We start from the raw sequence: 12,227 nt of genomic DNA on the forward strand, positions 1-12,227 counted from the left end.
TACATAGCTCACTGGCCTCATGATTTAAGAGCAGGTAAATAGAGAGAGCAGTTTCCCAAAGTCGGGTCTTATATGTCACACCTTTAAGAATTTCTTGGGTTTCCTCTTGAACGTTCGTCCTGACTTAAACTATAAGTTGCTTTCTTGATGTATTTATTTTGAGTCTGAGTTTTCCTCTGATTTCCTGTGTAGCCCAGGCAGACACCAAATTCACCAATGCTCAGTTGCTCAAGTACCTAGGGTTACAGGTGTGCACCACTATACCCAGCTGATATTTTTCTTTCAATGGACTTTAAACACAAATAAATGGGATTAAAGGGTAAGCATCATGTCATTGCCAGAAATAAAAGGTAACTAGAAATGAATATTTTACTCAAGCTCGGCTACTTACTATTGCTGAACCAGGCTCCAAGCCCAAGGGGTCACCCTCTGTGAGCTTTAAAGGAGACTGGCAGGCAGTAGAGGGCATGACCCACAAGCTGCCTTGTTTCTGCCTGAGTGAATGGGAAGGAAGGCAATTGCTGTGTGCTCTGGTTTCAGCTTCACGTCACATGCTGGCCCTTGCCTTCCTTGAGTCAAGCAAGATACAGTGCCCTCAGAGGGCACACACTTGGACTGAAGTATTACTCTGTAATCATACAAGTGTAACCTCTTAATTGATTTATCACTTGCTATATAGAATTGTGGTGTTACTATGGAATTTACTCTGTGATCTATTGGTGTGGTGTTATTGTGATGATCATTCTGTTAATTGAATTGCTCTACTTCAATGGATTTGTCCCTGCCAACTTCCCCCTCTCCTCACTATAAAAACTTTGTGTAGATGTTCATTAAATGAGACTTGATCAGAAAGCCTGTCTTGTCTCCATTCTTCGCATCTCTTGTCCCTTTCCATCCCCTCTCCTCCCTCCAGAAACCCACGTTGACTGTCTCGCGGGTCGGGACACTCATGTATGGAATTGTCAAGAAATTGTTTTAAACAACAAAAGATGGGTAAATTCCTAGATTGTAGAACATTTATAGACAGCCTGGTTGAGTAAGAAGCTATAAATGTTGGCAATATGAAAATCCTACCATTCTAAGATCATAGACTATGTTCCTAGAGGAAGAAAGAAAGGAATAAATCCAGGGAAACATTTCTGACAGTTCTATGGGAACAAGACCTCTGTAGTAGACTGTAGTGTAGGTATTTTTGACTGGAGGTTATGAAAGGCCATCTGAGGCTTTACACAGGGGATGGAAAATTATCTTATGTCCAGTAGGCAACTAAAGCTTACATACTGAAAAGTCTGTGTAAAACAGCTCAAGGAATGTGTATAAGGAAACACACAGATAATATGTCAGTAAATCAATGCTTCTATCTGGGGTTAAATCATTCAGTAAAAAAAATGTCAACCAAGTAAATATATACTATTACTGATTTTGTAAAAATGTGTAAATTGTTTTCATAATAGAAGACAAAATCTTTATAGGCATAATAATAACTTTTAAAAAGGGAAAATGAGGAGGATTTACATCACTTGATTTGGGCAGGCTACCCACTTAGCACAGACTCTCCCCTATATTAGAACTCTCAGATATTTATCAAGTTAATAACAAATAATTAGCATATAACTACCAATGGCCTTAGCCATATATTAAATGTATCTAATAATTTCTTATTAATCTCAGCATCAATGAAGGCATTAATTTTTGGTGAAGACAATTTTCTCTAGTAGAAAAACATAATTTACATTTATAATATATATTTATCTCTAAAACTATGCTCATTAGACTTTTAATATAAAGCATAGGCTTTACCATTTTATAACCTAGTTCATGAGTTACGCATGCTGGTAAAAATACACTAAAAGTTCTTCTGAACTAATGATTTCTTCACATATTGTAATGAGGTTAATAACACTGAGGGGGTTGGGAAGATGGCTGAGCAATTAAGTGCAGATGTTGTTCTTGCAGATGACCTGGGTTCAGTTCCCAGCACCCACATGGCACCTAACAACTATGTAACTACAGATCCAGGGGATCTGACACCTTCTTTTGCCTCTGGGAGCACAAACAAGAGTATTTTTAAAAAGAACACCTCTGAGTTAGCTGGTGGGAAATTTCACATTAGTAGAGAGGTGAGTAGGTGACCCAGCTTTCAGAATTTGAAGATTAGTTAGAGAAAGACTCAGCCAAGACATAATTACAGTCAACATGTCCTGTTCAGCTGACATAAATGGGTGTTTTTCTCTGCGTAGTGAGATCTTACTTATTGATAGTTCTCAAATTTTTGCCAGAATATATAAAGGAAAATGGAAAATTAAAATTAAAATAGAAAAGAATGAAAAGGCATCTTAAACTGCAATTTGAATGTGAAATTTTAAAATAAATTTGACCCCTGGTAAGTCAGAGTAGATTCAAATAATGATGTGGAAAAGCTCATGGACTCCTATGGCTGACTTCATTTTTCAATGACATTCCCTTTCCTATGTGGTTGATGTTCACTAGAACTTAGACACTTCTTCAGTAGGGAGCTGGAGTGATTGTCTACATCTGAGACAAGCAGAGTTTGCCTATGGCAGAACTGAGACTACAAACATCAAAGCAGGTTCATAAACAGTTTTACCAGCTTTCCTTGGTAAGTTTATTTTTCCAACCCACTGTAGTGCTGTTGGCAAGCCCTAGGAGTGTATCAGATGTTCAGTTTATATCCCTGGCTGAGCACCACCCATCAAATAGCATTTATCCGCAGCCACACAAGTAACCTACCTTACATGTACCCAGCCCCCAGTTCAGGTGCTCTAGGAAGGCCATAGGAAGTGAAGCTGAGATTTTCCTTGAACTCACCCAAATAAAATCCCAGTATTATGAAAACTTTAAATGAATAGAGTTTGAAAGTATTAAGTTTTCTTGGATATAATAACACTATAATATAAGTAAAAACATAAGTGTAGTTTTACAATTAAACAAATTTCATATTTTTCCTACGTGGCAATAGAAATAATCTCTAGTAAGTCATTATCAACATATGTATTTATAGATATAAAAATAAAATCTATATGTCACAGTGTGTTAATAAATGAATTGATCTCTCAAAATAATGAAGTATAAAGATTGATTATTCTAGAATTTTAACATAACATTTGATTAATAAGGCATGGTTTTAAACACTATGAAAATGGTACTTTCTTTTGAAACTGTTCATTGCTCCTTGTTTGCAAACCTCCTTTTATACCAGAAAGCATCCACTATGCTTAGAAACACTTCAATATCTGTTTAAACTACCTTTCAATATCTATGCATAAGAGATTTCTTGAATGGACATCAACTTTCCCTTTGTGTTATTTCAGTCCATTCTTACCAAAGGAACAGATTTGCCAATAGAGGACAAAGTGACTGTTAAGCTTGAATTACATTTTTGGTGGTACTAATATTCCATATATGAATACTGTTCTGTGTAACAATGGTGAAGATGAGTCAAGGAACATCAGTCATCATGGTGTCCACAGGAAAAACTGAACTCAAGCTCAATTTAGGCTATAAGACCTGGAGTCTACTTTCCATGTTTGTGTTCAGAGTCAGTGATCTAATGTATATTAACTTTACTATTGGTCAATGATCTTAAACTGCGTATATATCTATCTACAAAGATACATATGTATATATATCCGTGCAATTTACTCAGTTAGTTATAATATCATGAGAAGCTATATAAACTCTTATAAGAATCAGCTGTGAAATTTGCTGAGCGAAATCACCTCTGCAAAAGGGATCTGAGCATATTCGCTCAGTTAATATTTGTTCAGAGCTTGGCAGAGTTCATGGCAAAGTGGACATTGTGCATAAGTGTTAGCCTTTGTTAATCATTTATATTATCACTCTAATCCCTTTTAGTAATAAGAAGTCCTCAGCCAGTAACCTGGAGTACAGACTGATCTTCAATAAAACCATCAGGGTACCCTGCTGCCTTAATCGTTCTACAAAGCACCAACTCCTGTTAAACAGCCATCAAATCAAGTCACTGAAATAATTGTTGCTGTATGAGGAATCCTTCCTCTTGGGGGTCTCAATAGCTACATAAATTAACTCTGAAGCATAAATTAATACTAAAAATATATTTTTCAGATTCCCATTAAGCTTTATTTAAAAATTTTAAAAAATTGTGGTGCTGTCCCAACCTTGGATATTTTCTTATTGAGATTTAAAAAATACCGTCAAGATGTTAACTTGCCAACATTTCTTTGCCCAGACAAGTCTGCTTAGCATTTTGGCATTCAAAGTTAGTAAAAATTATCTTCATTTAATATATACCATTCCATTAATTTTTCATCATGCTTTTTGCTCATGCAAATCATCAGATTTATGGTCATTTATATTTTATACTCAAAAGCAGTTCTCATGAAATTAAGATGTACTCTGAGTAAAAGTTGCAGGTACATTATAACACTTGAACTGAATGAGGTTCTCTGCAAATTACTGTCCATGTAAGAAAAAATAGCAAAACAGTTGTTATATTTTCCAAATTCTCAAATATAGATAGGACACATAAAACTCCTGTTTTCACACATCTTGAGAAATTTTTCAAAGATTTTCTAACAAATTCTACCCTTGGTAATTAGGTTAGGAATCCTGAGAGCTGAGTGTTTCTCAGACTGAGCAAGGCATGCAACTTCCGTGAATCAATATCTCCCCCGCCCCTCTCTCCCTTTCATTATATATGCATACTTTTTAGGAGAAAAATATTAGCAAGATACCTGCTTGCCTTACAATTCTTTTTTTTATTCATGTGTATTTATTGGGTAAAATGATAGGTTTCATCTGACGTTTACATATATGTGTATCATAAACCTTGATCATGTTCCCTCCCAGTTACTTTCTGCTGCCCCCCATCACATTTCCTATTAGTCCCTTTCCTTTTCTAGAAGAGTCCTTCATCTTTGATGTCTGTCTATCCATCCATCCATTCATCTATGTGTATATTTGCACATGAGCAAACATGCACTATCCGCCCTTCTGAGTCTTCCATGTCATTGGCAGGAATGTGGATGCCTTAAAATCTTGACGTTCGGGTATGCACACCTGAAGTCAGGTTGTTCCAAGGTGTGACTTTCGCATGCCCTGAATTAATAGATCTGCTAACACGTTTTACATTCAGAACTGAGTGTAGAATATAGGTATTCATGCAACATGATTTTGCCTCTTTTGTGCACATCTTCAAGGGAAGGCATGCATATTCAGGATTTGTTAGCTCCTTTTCCAGGAAGCCCAATATTTCTGAACATGGATATATGGAAGAACTGTCCTGTTGACCATATTGTCCTCTGAATTCAGACTATACATCTGATCAAATTTTGGGTAAAGACTGGGTTCTGAGTTATCCAAATATGCTGCTAACTGATGCTGCTGTGATTTATTGGTGGAGAACAACAACAACAAAAAAAGTCAGTGTCAAAGGTATTGTGGCTCCTTGAGATTCTTTCTACTTTGTAAAGGATTTAACTGTGCACTGTGAAATTATCTAGCCATATCCTATGAAAATAGCTTTACATAAAAATGTATTTCAGTGTCCTGCTAATAAATCTCCCTACTATTGATCAGTCTGTTTGCAAAGCATCTGGACAGGATTCCATTGGGTTTAAAAAGTGTAAATGGAGAAGAAAAGCTCCGAGTGTACTTACTGGCGTTCTCATCTCAGGGATGGCAGCTTGATAGGTGAGTGGACGGCAATCTCGAGTGTTTGGCACAAGAACACAAGGTAGAAACATCGGGCCCAGGTCGTCTCCATCCAGGACATCCACCGTGAGGGTGGTGGTGGTGGTTCTTCTCTCATTCAGATTTTGTGCACGGTCCTGAGACAGAGAGAGAGAGAAACAGACTTCTATATGACTTACATAGCCATGAGATTTAGCTTCTTCATTGTTTCTTTTGCATTTTAATTTATTGTTGTTGTTGTTTTAATTTGGGGACAGGCTGGTCCAGAACGTGCTATGTATTACAGATGGTTTACAGTTCGCAGAGATCCACCTGCCTCTCAGGGCTTCCTGAATGTAACTTTAAATAACTTTTTTTGAACCAAATTTGATATGGGGAAGGCAGAATGTGTACTGTCTTCAAATCCAGTTTCTTGATGGTATGTAAGGATAGGTGAAGTATTAAAGGTTGGTACTTTTTAAGGTATTAGACAGAAAATGAGGGAAGTTGGAAATGGATTTGACTTAGTTAGGAACACTAAAAAATTCACCATGGAAGCCAGTCTGGGAATGAATGTAATTGTTTGTCATCAAGATGAATAATGAGGAAGAGAGAAGTGACTAGCTATTAGGGGCTACTGCTGAGAAATGTAGTAATGTTTTTAAAAAATTAAAAATTTGAAGGAGCTTTAAGCTTTTTCTTTAAGAAAATGAACTGAAATTTCCTGAAAAATTCAGACAAGCGTTGAAAATCCTGCAGACTGATAAAATGTCTATATTTGGTAAATGCCTTGATTTGTTATTGTCTGTTGTGGCTATAAAAGTTTGCATAACATTTGCTGCAGTTGAACATGTCATTCAGAGAGACCTCAACTGTGTTTTTGGGACAAGCTCACTCACTTTTGGCTCAGAATAAATGATCCTATTCCTTTGTTAGAAGAGTTGCATTTTGTATTTATATTTGGAAGATAAAACAGTGAGGTCTCAAATATCTGAATTCCAGTGTCATTTATTTTACTAACGTCTTATGTCAATATGGGGCATTTGCTACAAAGAAACACCTATTTGGACTTAGATGGTCTTAGGGTTCACTTAGGTAGGCTGGACATGAGAACTCCTCCTTGTCTTTAGGACTCTGACCTATCTGGACCTTATAAAATCCAGAAGACCTAACAAAAATGTCCATTCTTCCTCTTCTTAGAGCATGAATTTTATTGACTTTGAAACTGCAATTTGATTCCTTTTCTGCCTCTTTGAGGTTAAAAACCATTTCATCAGTCTTACACAGCTCAGCAACTCAAGCTTACCCTTTCTTAATGGCCTGGGAACCATTCCCTTATAATGTGAATGGTAAAGAATATGAGTTTCTCACTCCATGTCTCTTGGAAGGTAGGAAATCAAGTTTCTGGAAGACTCTCTCATGTTCTAAAATTACCCCTTTGACATGAACTTACAAAAAGGTTTAGCTATCCAGTGAAAGGCACATCATTAGACACTAGTGGTTCCTGGCTTTCTGCCTCCACACAGGCCAACAGATCTTTAGTCCTTGTGATATGATCTATGCCATTGCAAAATTTTCAGTAAAGGGTCCTGCACCTATTGAACTTTGTCCCCTTTCATTTTACTTTGATAATGTACTGTTAATAAATAATATCCAGCCTTTATTCATTTTCCTCTGTGGCTATTTAATGTCCTTTTTCTGTTCTGTACCCACCAGGATACCTTACACGTAGTAGTCATAATGTTTCCTGATACCTGACCCTGACAATGTTTAGTACAAGAGTTAGAATTTTGCACAATGTATTTCAAGGGAAATTTTTCTTGATTTTTTCCCAAGATTAGACAGGGTTATATTATTTAGGGATTAAAAATTTGCAGAGGTAAAGTCACTATAAATGAAAAAGTTCTAAGGAAAAAAAAAAACTATATTTTGGACCAAGCTTCTAGAAAGTCTGTCACCTGATTAGCATTTCAATGATGGTGGAGAGTTTTGAATGTTTTAGGTACAGAGCATAATTACAATTTATCTTGGGTGATCTTTAGTCCACCTCTGTTTCTGACAACATGTTGTGACCAATAAGAACATTTTGCAATGTGTTAATTTAACAAAACTCTAGCTTCCACCAACCAAAAGACTGAGTGTTATCAAAGAGCATCTGAGGCCTACAGCTGAGATTTCTCTTTTGATTCAGCCACCTACTGAATGTTTCCATCAATGTATTTGAAACGTTCTTGATTTATAACTATTCTTTGTTATAGTATTATACTATAAAAAAAATCATGAAACTGCTTCCATGCTGGAACATGGAATTTGGGGTAAGCCGAATCTGTGTTCTAGAGATGTAGTCACTCATATTTGCCTCCAGAATAAACTGTCTTGTCCCTTTGGGGTGAGAGCTGTGCTTTATGGTTGGCATCACTTCCTCACATTATATCAAGTTGTTTTTCATTACAGGACAGTTCAGATGATAACTTTGACTGTACAGTAGAGGTGGCATGTGTCAGACATCCTTCATTCACACATAAGGAAATGGAAAAGATTTCATTAGAAATTTAGAGTTTATCAAATTGTTTGCCAGAGGCATGCAAGGATGAAACTTTGGACAAGGCCCTTCTGTGGATGCATCCATTGTGATGATGGTGTTGATGTGAAGCCTTCTTGAGCTGTTTTAAAGAGTCACTTCTCTGCCCCTCTGGGTATGACATTTGGCCAGCTGAATGCTTGGCAGTAAACGGGATGAAAGAGACACTTCACACTGTGAGTGATGCAAATGACACCCAGCTCTGCATTAGTTTGTATATGATCCCATCAGACTTGTGTCTTCATTCACTGTTAGGAGGGATACAACACAACAAGCTAATGAAAAGTCCTCTTTTCTCTCCTTGTCCTCATTCACCCTCTTGGTTTTTCTTTTTCTTTCCCTGGAGGTGGCTCAGCAGTTAAGAGCACCGACTGCTCTTGCAGAGGACTGGGTTCAATTCCAAGCACCCACATTGCAGCTACGAACTGGAACCGTCCTTAACTCCAGGTCCAGTGGAATTCGAAGCCCTTTTCTGACCTCTGCGGCATTGCACAACACAGGTGCACTCACATACATGCAGGCGATACACTCATATGCATAAAATAAGATTAATACTAAAATATTTAAACTTGCTAAACTCAAATGAGGAATATTATTTTAATTAAAAAATAATAGATCTTAAATTTTATTTAAAAATAGGATCATATCCACTAACTCAGAAAAGTGTAATTATAATTGTTAAGGATGTCACCTTAAAATATTTTCTAAATTGAAGTACTTCTGTACAAATTGAATTATGTATTATCCAAAATTGTATGAGACAGGGGCACTATGTAAGAGAGTAACTGAGAGAAACTGTTGTAGGATGGACTCTGGCACAGTGGGAACACAGAACTCATACTAATAGGAATCTTAGATCCTGCTTATATGAATACAGAATGTAGACAATGTGAGCACACAAAAAGAAAACAGATCCTCTACGCAGGAAATAAACCTCATCAGAAACAAATCCTGGCCAACTTTGATCAGGGGTTTCTACATTTTAGACTGTTGAGAAAATACATTTCTTTTGGATAAGACACCCACTCTGTGATTTTATTTTCAATTGCAAGACAAGATGAGAAATATACTGACTCGTTTGTATTTCTTCAACTTGTTATTTCATATTATCAAATACATTTCTAACATTCAGCACGTGTTGACATGAATATTTAGAAAACTGGAGTGTCCTTGAGAGTGACAAGAGCTACCTGGCTTCAGGTAGCTTCAGGGCAGGACAGAGGGTAAAAATGTCCTTGAAAATCAATTGCTAACAAAGCCTCCCTAGGCCAGTGGCTTCAGTGTTCTTGTCTAGTGAATTTAAAGAATGAACTTCTGGAACCACAGAAGGGTAAGTTTCAGGGGGACGTTTAGTTATTGGATTAGAGGTGAGAGAGTAAAAGACAGAGAGTAGAGTGCCTGCATTGCTGGTATGAATCGGGAATGGGGACCACTGAGAATTCTCCTGGGACTTTCAGCAGAAGCCAGGATGAAACATAACTGTGTGGATGGGCTAATTCATTCAGTTCCCCATCCATGACATATCCAGACATCTCTGTGGTATTATTATACCAACTTTACAATTACCTGAATAAAACAGCCTGACTCTTATTTTTTAGCATTTAAGAGTGGGTCTGAACTTGGAGGACACCTGTTCCCCTAGATATCTCTCAGAACTATGCCCTAGAACTGTCTTGTTGGAACTTTGTTCTAGAACTGTGTCCTCCAGTGAGGCCTCACCCACAATTTTATTCAAAACTGTTTCTCCAGCTTCAATTGGTGAAGTATAAGTTTGGATCTATATACCAGACAACCTGGCCTTTTCATCCATCTGGAATACCTCACATACAATGTCAAGTATCTTTTCTCAGTCTTCATGTTTTCAGTGAGATGCCCACGCTGTTTTTTGGCACTTTGATATGTTAATTCTCAAGCATACACAAATTTATTAGTTATTGATCTATGTATACAAGCAAATAGAAGTTCCCAGGAAACAAAATTAGGTGTCTGAGTCACAAGAGCATATGGTTCAGTGATTTTGCCAAGGTTAAGTGAAAGTCATTACTCCAGAAACTGTCCATTTTATAAAAGTCATTCCTACATATTATGTCTTTATATATAGTACAGCACAGTTGCTCATTTAGCAACAGAGAGATAACAAAGCAGACCTCCCTTTTGGCATTTCTGATGTCTGAGAAGGACAGGGATGCGGACAGGACCAGGACATCTCCAGCACAGGACCAGCATCACGACTGTTTTCTTTCCACATCTTTACCCCAAAACTACATGCCCAATTTTTATCTCCTGTTAGCAACAAAAACTTTATCTTTCTTAAATGAATTTCTCTTTAGCAATTTTTTGCTTTAGCTCAATGGAATGTTATTCAAATCATCATGGAAAACAAAAGCTCAGATGTAGGAAACTTAAAATGTGTACATGAACCTTCAACAAATAATCTTACTGTAAAGACAAAACCCTATTTCACTGTCATGAAGACCAGGATAAGGGTACAAGGTGAAAAGAATGATGATATACTATGGACAAAATAAAGAGAGGTGAGGGTTGCCTGGGCCTGGATGATAACCGCTTATAGCCCCAAAGCCCCACCGTGGAGACCAGGGACCAGGGACCACACACCCACTGGAATTCTGACTTTCCCAGCCTTTCTCTTCATCAGTCTCTTCCATCCAGGGAACCACCAAGATTCCAAGTCCAGTGACCACAATTTAAAAAAAAAAAAAAAACCTCCAGGAGAATAAAAGCCACAGCAACAGTCACAGATACACGCTGACCATTATCAAAGTGGGGCTGAAGATGAGGCTTTTGGTACAGGGGACAATGCTGAGCTGGCTCCTGAGACAGTAGGATCATACACCGTAGGCAGTTTCCAGTATTGCCATTCCAAACTGCACAGCTTTCAGGATCATATTGCCACATGATGCATCCTAACTCAAACACAACACATAGGCACCCAATGAATAACTACTACAGAGGCTGAAATTTTCACCCATATGTCATAAGGAAAAACCAACTTTTTCCCAAAGCAGTCACATTTTTTCCTTTCATCCATATTGAAAGGGTTTCTTATACAATATTTTAATTCCTTAATGGAACTTCTGAAAAAGGCTGCTATTTACCATGTGGTGCCTGTTCTCTGTTTAGCAGTATATTAAGTAAATATGGCTCTATGAGATGAAGTCAGGAGAGATGTGGACTCTAACAAGTCACATGAAATTATATAAACATAATCTTTAAATAAATTTCAGGTAGAAATCTTTATTTTTCCATTTATTTTTGAGGCACTGTCACAGAATTCTTGTAACAGAAGTCTAGCATTTAAATATTCAGTATTAAAATAGCTTATCAAATGGCTGGAAGTCTCTAACAGACACATTTACAGATACATATATTAATATTATGCCATTGCTACCAGGTTTTTGCAGTAGAAGAAAAATGTGACATAGAGTTGTCCTGAAATGTGCCCTCTGTCAGCTCCCTACAACCACTGGCAACTTCTGATACTTAACTAATCAAGGAAGGAATGTTCCTAAATGAACTATAAAATCACTTCCAGTGACTGCAGTGTGTTATACTTCTTTATGCAATCAGCAGCAACAACATTGCTTTAGTCTTAATTATTTTAGAAGTGGGGTTCTTACTTGATTTTGTTTGCTTGTTTAACACAATTCACATATTGTTTTTAAATGTCATGCATAAGAGATGATGGTACAATGTCATATTGTGGTTCCATGTGCTAATATAATCTACTTTAATGACAATCGACAAATATTTCCTTCTTTGATCCATAAATCCATAATCCTCACATTTTATGCTCAATCCCCTGAAAATGCCCAAGAAACTATCAAAGTGAAAACAATGGGTTTGAAATTTACACACACTCTATAAATAGTAAACCGAAGTGAGGCAGCAAGAGTAGGGTTTGCACATATACCATAATATAAAGGTATTTTATTTCCATCCTATGAGATTTTTT

General features: G+C 37.0%; 1 protein-coding gene across 7 annotated transcripts in view; it reads right to left on the bottom strand.

Moving 5' to 3' along the window:
• Positions 1 to 12,227, bottom strand: part of LOC103729463 (protocadherin-15) — a 1,150,197-nt gene that overhangs the window by 228,286 nt on the left and 909,684 nt on the right. For all 7 annotated transcript variants that reach the window (XM_029560656.1, XM_029560654.1, XM_029560663.1 and 4 more), the window contains one exon: positions 5,661 to 5,831. In XM_029560656.1, coding sequence (XP_029416516.1) covers positions 5,661 to 5,831 — 171 coding nt within the window. The remainder of the gene's footprint in view (positions 1 to 5,660; positions 5,832 to 12,227) is intronic.

This window comes from Nannospalax galili, unplaced genomic scaffold (assembly GCF_000622305.1).
Source record: "Nannospalax galili isolate Female #2095 unplaced genomic scaffold, S.galili_v1.0 scaffold70, whole genome shotgun sequence".
Lineage (NCBI taxonomy): Eukaryota > Metazoa > Chordata > Mammalia > Rodentia > Spalacidae > Nannospalax > Nannospalax galili.